General features: G+C 30.9%; 1 protein-coding gene across 2 annotated transcripts in view; it reads right to left on the bottom strand.

Annotated features, from left to right (window-relative positions):
- LOC117172744 (potassium voltage-gated channel subfamily H member 2) overlaps positions 1–5953 on the bottom strand; it is a 198320-nt gene extending 192367 nt beyond the window's left edge. For both annotated transcript variants that reach the window (XM_033360932.1, XM_033360942.1), the window contains exon 1: positions 4977–5953. In XM_033360932.1, the coding sequence (XP_033216823.1) occupies positions 4977–5052 (76 nt within the window). In that variant the 5' untranslated portion in view covers positions 5053–5953. The remainder of the gene's footprint in view (positions 1–4976) is intronic.
- Positions 5954–6401: the final 448 nt, after the last annotated feature.

The following is a 6401-nucleotide window of genomic DNA, read 5'->3' as shown; positions in this document are numbered from 1 at the left end:
CCCCCCCTCTGCTTTCGATCACTTGTTTTCCAACAAAAAAAATGTCAAAAAATATCGCAATTTTCACAAAAAATAAGACGAACACATCCTTCCGGGTGATTGAAAATAAATACAGAGCCTATCCATTACAGTTAGCATTTTGAATCGCTTTAATATCTGTATTAGAACTGAAGATAATATAGTTGCACATTTTTGTATTTTTAAGCAAAAATTTTTATTATTTTTTAAATTTCTCGACTGCAACTGGTTCACAACAGTTTTCCTCATACTCATGAATTTTTTCAAATTTTTTCCATCGCCCCTTGTGTAAGAAATAATGCTCTAAACTTGACTGATCTTAAATGTACCCGAAAATCCTTCCTTTTTTAAAATATTTTTCAGTCTGCTAATCAAAAAATTTTTTTACATAAACGTCTTCAAGCTCATTTACGTAGAACACTTTTAGCTTTTGTATGACTGTATTTTTGTTGCGCTAGCATTTTTTTTTGACTGACTTGTTAAGCTTCAAAGGCAGATGCCTATAGTTTTCTCGCCGATAGTAGTCAAGCTTCTGAATAATATTGGGGTATTTTATAATTAGGAAATTTTCTATTTCAGATATTTAATAATTCAGCAATTTGCTCTTGGGAATTTTTAAATTCGGTAATATTACAAACTATCGGGAATTGTCCAATTCGGTAGCATTATAAACGTGACAACTAAACAATTCCGAAAAATAAAATTACCGACGTTGTAAAATTCCTGAATTGGAAAATTCCTGAAAGTTTATAATATTGCCGAATTTGGAAATTTCCGACAGAAAATTATTTTGTCAAAAGTTCAATTATTTTGTTTAAAAATTCATCTTTTTTTTAAGTCTTTATGATCGTAAATTCAACTCACTATAGAACTCATTGAAAATCTAATTAAAAATCTCTTTTAATGCCATAATTGGGGGCGTTTTTCTATCCCCACTATAAAATTTAAAAAAATAATAAATAAGAATATTAGGGAATCATCGTGGCTCAGATCACTGTGTAAACTAGAGATCTCTTCTTTTACGATTCTGAGATCCCACCAGCGGTCTCATTTTAGTACCACTCGAGACTGTTTTTTCGAGTCTTACCGTAATACCTGAAACTATCCCTGAAATAATAGTTTGTTTTGACAGTGATGTTATCATGGTTGTCTTATATTCCAACAGTGCAGCCTTAGTAGCCATGCGGCGCTGGTTCGATTCCCAAAGCAGGAAGCGATACTGAATGTGTTTTCAGAAAGCTTCACATTTGGCCCTTGAAATTCCACCCTACATAAACCCTACAGTTTATATTTAACCCTACAGTACAGTCACTAATGACCTTGGCAGTTGATCCGACTATAAAAATGCAATGAATAAAAATACAATAAAATATTTGCATGCCCGACTCGAAATATAGGCCCTACATTGAAGGTCTTGCTATTAAAGGTAAGTAAATAATTATATTTTACATTGTCCTATATAATTAAATTTTTTCGCGATAATGGCTTGAAATCTAATTTTTTATATTCATAACCTCACTCTACCGGTATGCGAGCAGGTCTCAAGCGGCATTATTTCATTCTTTTGAATAAACAATTCTCGAAATATATGGTTCATCTGTAGCAAACTACTCATCAACCGGAAAAAGAACAAGTGGTTTCCCGATTGATTTAAAATTATTCAATGGATTATTTGGTAAAATTTCATATTTTGCAAATACAAATATTTTGTTGAATTTAAAAATTCGTAAATTGACGTGCGTTTTTCTTCAAAGGAATGGGTTAATACCAAATTTCGAACTGTTAACAAGAAGCCTTTGATTGCTTATATCAAAGATATTTTATATCTCCAGGATTAGGTATTTGAAGCTGATGTGACGTCAACTGGCAAAATGTCTGCACGTTGCCAGCCACGACATAATACAAATTGCATAGGACTAAACTTTATTTTTTTAATAACTTGAAAGAAAAATTAGTTTTCACCTCAAGTGTGTTTGCATATTAGTATATGGTTTTTAAAAGCCGCTCAATTGTATAAAAAAAACCGTTACAAAAAATATCTGTTTTATTATTTAATTGAATAGCTTTTGAAAAATAAACAATAATATCTCAATACATTTATGTTGAAAAATAATTTCTTTCAATTAATTGAAAAAATTAAGTTTGTCGGATGCAACTGGTATTATTGTTTGGCCCTCGGTGTAAAGACATCTTGAATTTTCCCCACTTAACCTCAAATACCAAATTGCTGGAAACAAGAAAAAATGCAAACCAGCTCAAATACCTGAAAAATAGTTCTAAAAAACCTAGATACAAAAGTATATAAAAGTCTATAAAAGTTGACTGTACGTTATTAAAACGAACAAAATTAAATAGGGTAATTGGAACCATTTTTCGAGGGTACATTCTTTCAACGTTCACTATTTTGTTATCCAGAATTCCTTTTTGCTATTTAGAGCTTAATTGGGACTGATTCCATAGTTCTTATTAAGAATACAACATAATTTTATTTTAAGTTGACCAGGTATTCACCCTACTTGATTTTGTAACTTAGTTCTATTGTGGTAATAATTATTTACTAAAAGTTATTATAACTTTATTATTTTGAAAATATATATATATATAACAAATGATCATATTTATTATACGATATGTAGTTTAACAATAAAAATATTAGTAATTCTATATTTATATAGGTTCCGAAGGCGAAAACCCAACATTAGTATAAGTGGAATCACAAAACAAGGAAAATGAGAAGGATAATTAAACTTTAGCTGTTCTATAATGCTTCGATATTTAAATCTTATTACGTTTTTCTTTATTATAGCACTTCGTTCGTTTTTAAAACACACTGTTACTGATTTATAATATAAAAAAATATTTTGTTGATATTAATAATTACTAAGTTTGACGCTCCATTTTGAAAGATTCTAATAAAACAATTATAAAGAAAAAAGGATGAATAAGAAAAATGAATTGAATAGTGCACGAACATTTTAAGTTACATAAAACTTAAAATTTGTTGTAGAATGAAAAAACCAAAATTATTTTGTATCTTCATTCATTGAGTGAATGATACGTATGGTTTTCAACGCTTTATAAGAAATTTTTGTTGAATGATTATGCAAAATAACTTGAAACATTACGCAAATTTCACTATGTCTTCATCTTGCTCTACTTTCCTTAATTCAGGGTGGCCGTTTCAATTAAAGAAAAAAAATCCGGTAATTTCCTTGTTTTTTCCCGGTTCTCGAACATTGTTCACAGTCCATGAAATTAAAATATTCAAACTCTAAAGCCAAAATAGTTCCATTTGACGTAATAAAAACTGAGCTGCAAATTAAAGTACTCAAAGTGGAACTCTTGAATTTTAAACTTTTAAAATTGAAGTTTAAAAGTTTTTTAATTCATAAAATTGGTATTCAAATGCAATTAAACTCCCAAGTTAAAAATTGTAAACGGTTATAAATTATTGAGTTCAAAGATTCAGATTCGGTTCGAAAAATATATATCCAAGTTATAATTTCCAATGCTCTACATTAAAGAATTAACTAATGCATTTAAAAATTGAACGATCCCATTTTTTTAAAAAACTGAGCACTTCTTAAATGAAAAGTTATTTCTATTTTGAATAGCTTAAAAATCTTTAAAATGCTTCAAAATTTTATTTCAAACTCTTGAAATATTTACATTTATTTAAACATTTTTTTTAATTTTTATTTTTTTCAAACCTTTTAAACATCTTTTAAAATGATTCGAATTGTTCCTAAACATTTTTTCCCTGCTAAATTTAAAAATGTTTCTTAAAATCTTCCACGTTCATTTTTGATAATTTTTTGAATCTTTTTAAATTTTCTCTCAAAATCATTTTTTTTTTTTTTTTTTGAAATAAAAAATCATTTTCAATTTTTCTAGGAAATGTTATTTATTCTTATGAAGCCTTTCTACATTCTTAAAAAGCTTATGACCACCGCAATATTGGTACAAATAGCTGGATTTTGTCGGTACACGTAAACACTTGGTTTAAGTTATCTGAAATCATTTCAAACTTTTAATTAATTTTGAATTTGTTCAAAACCTCTAAATAATTCTTTAACAATTTAACTTAGAAATTACAATTTTTTTAATAGGACAATTTATACTGGAAAATTCCAAGTTTAGTTTTCTTGTTTGGTTTTGAATATTTAATTTATAATTACTGGTTTCAAATGAATAATCAGATATTTCTAAATATTAAATAATTGTTCCTTTTCTTAATTGAAAAATTTCAAATTGAATTATTTGAAAATGGAATATTTTAGAATGAAATAATATTTAAAATGTAATAAAAGCATTTGATTATAAATATATTATTTTGAAGTCATTTTAAAATTGAAAATATTTTGTAAAGATAAATAGTTTATAAGTTTCAATCGGGCGTTTAGATTTGCTCAACTAAGAGAACTTTTTAAAATTGTTCAAGCCTTTCAAACTGCAGTTTAAAATTCTTTAAATTAAAATATATGCTTAAAAATTAAAAATCTAAAATGCAAATTTTTGTAAGTGAAAGATTTTCGAATTAAGCATTCTAAACTGAATGATATAAGTATTAATAAAAATCACAAATTAACAAATTATTTAAAAAAACGTTTGAAATCAAAGTTGGCCAAAATTTATATTATAAAATTTTTGTGAAATTGACTGTCATTTCCCGGTATTCCCGGTCTCATAAAATTCTCGGTCATTTCACGGGTATTCAGGTTTCTCGGTCCAGGGGCTACCCTGTAATTTTTCGTCGAACAATTTTATTTTGTACAGGAATTGGCAAAATGTGGAAGGTTTGGAAATTTGTGCCGATAAGAGCGCTAAAGTAAGGGCAAATATCGTAATGGAATATCCTCTACTTTAAAACCTTAGTCCCTACAAATACGATTGTGAAGGCCATAAAAGAAGGGCCTATATTTCGACTCGGGTGTTCCAACAATGGAAATATGGCTCACCATGTGTGTCGAATTTCCTAATGATGGTTTCGATTATAGTTGTCCTGGGTGCCACGTGACCTCGTCTAACAGGCATCTCAGGATAATACCCAGCCTTCTGGGCCCGGAACTAACTGCGAATCGTTATCACTAAGCACTAGAACACACTCGCGACGAATCACGAGGGCACGGTATAAAAAGCACAGCACGAGTTGAGCACAATATACAATGTAATTATTTAGTAAACCGGCCGGAACGCTAGGCTGAATCCTCTCGTTTATTTGAATAGGCCACCAAATAGAGACTATGTACCATGTACCGATATGATAGAGAAAGACACAGCGAATAGCGCGACAGAAGTATAGATACAAGGAGAGAGATTTTACTATCGGCTTATCAAGCGCGGAGATAAAAATTCGTTGCGAAAATCGGACGATTATATCGATTACCTATATATCTTGGTCCAAGTTTATTCCGTAAAAAAGCGCAAAAAACGATAAGCATCACCCTATTATACAGTATTATAATCGTACTTGAAAAAAATAGTTTTCAATGCTAAATATCCGATGAGAATGTAAAAAGTCTGATTTGTCCTTTTGCCTATTGCCGGAAACCTAATTAAAATTGGTCTTCGTTCCTAATTTCCTCTATAACTTTTAAATCTCCTTGATATCCTTTGCACACCTTTTCTTTATTTACAATCCAAGTTCCCCCTTCCCTCGATCCTTTACTGATCCCCATTTTTATTTTATTTTCTTCTCAAACCCTTTTTATAGATGGAACATCGAATTCAGGGGTATAGTACCCCATCAATTTATTATTACCCATCCCGAAATCAAGAAAGGCTCAGCAACCAAAGGGCATTGGGTAATCCAAAAGGCGGTCCAACCTGCGACCCTCTTTATCCCTTTTTCGATCCTGGACCAACCTCGAGGTTCTCCAAGGATCCAGTTCTCGAAATTTCTCCGGAGTCTCCGATTTTCGAAAATTTCCTTGGGGGTCCAGGAGGCACTTCGAGGTGGGCCTCTCGAACATTTCCAGGTCTGTTTCAGCCGAGATTTGTCCCGGAGCTTTAGAGATGCTGAACTATAACTTCAGGTCCAAATTCTTGATAGGCACTAAAGAGGAAGCTGGAATCTTCCTCTGGAAAAGGCGTCCTAGATGAGAGGAAGAAGAAGGCACGTTGTAGCAGTCGAATTGCGAATTTTAATTTCGGTATAGCTGTCCTCCGGAGTATTTGGATTGATCTTCCGGTTTTTGATTATTGCTTGCAGATGCGTTCGAAATTGATGAGTTTGCCTAATTGGAGATTGTCAAAGCCATCTTCCTGGTTCAGAGACCCCAGATTCTATAGATGATGAAATTAATTCCGGAACACAAAGAGACTAGTTCCGGATAGTTCAATACCTTCCACATCGAACCTAATTCCCATTCTTGAAAATTGAT

Source organism: Belonocnema kinseyi, chromosome 1 (genome assembly GCF_010883055.1).
Source record: "Belonocnema kinseyi isolate 2016_QV_RU_SX_M_011 chromosome 1, B_treatae_v1, whole genome shotgun sequence".
In the NCBI taxonomy this organism is placed as follows: Eukaryota; Metazoa; Arthropoda; class Insecta; order Hymenoptera; family Cynipidae; genus Belonocnema; species Belonocnema kinseyi.
Note: the sequence above shows the minus strand (reverse complement) of the source record. Positions and strands in the feature narration are given on the sequence as shown.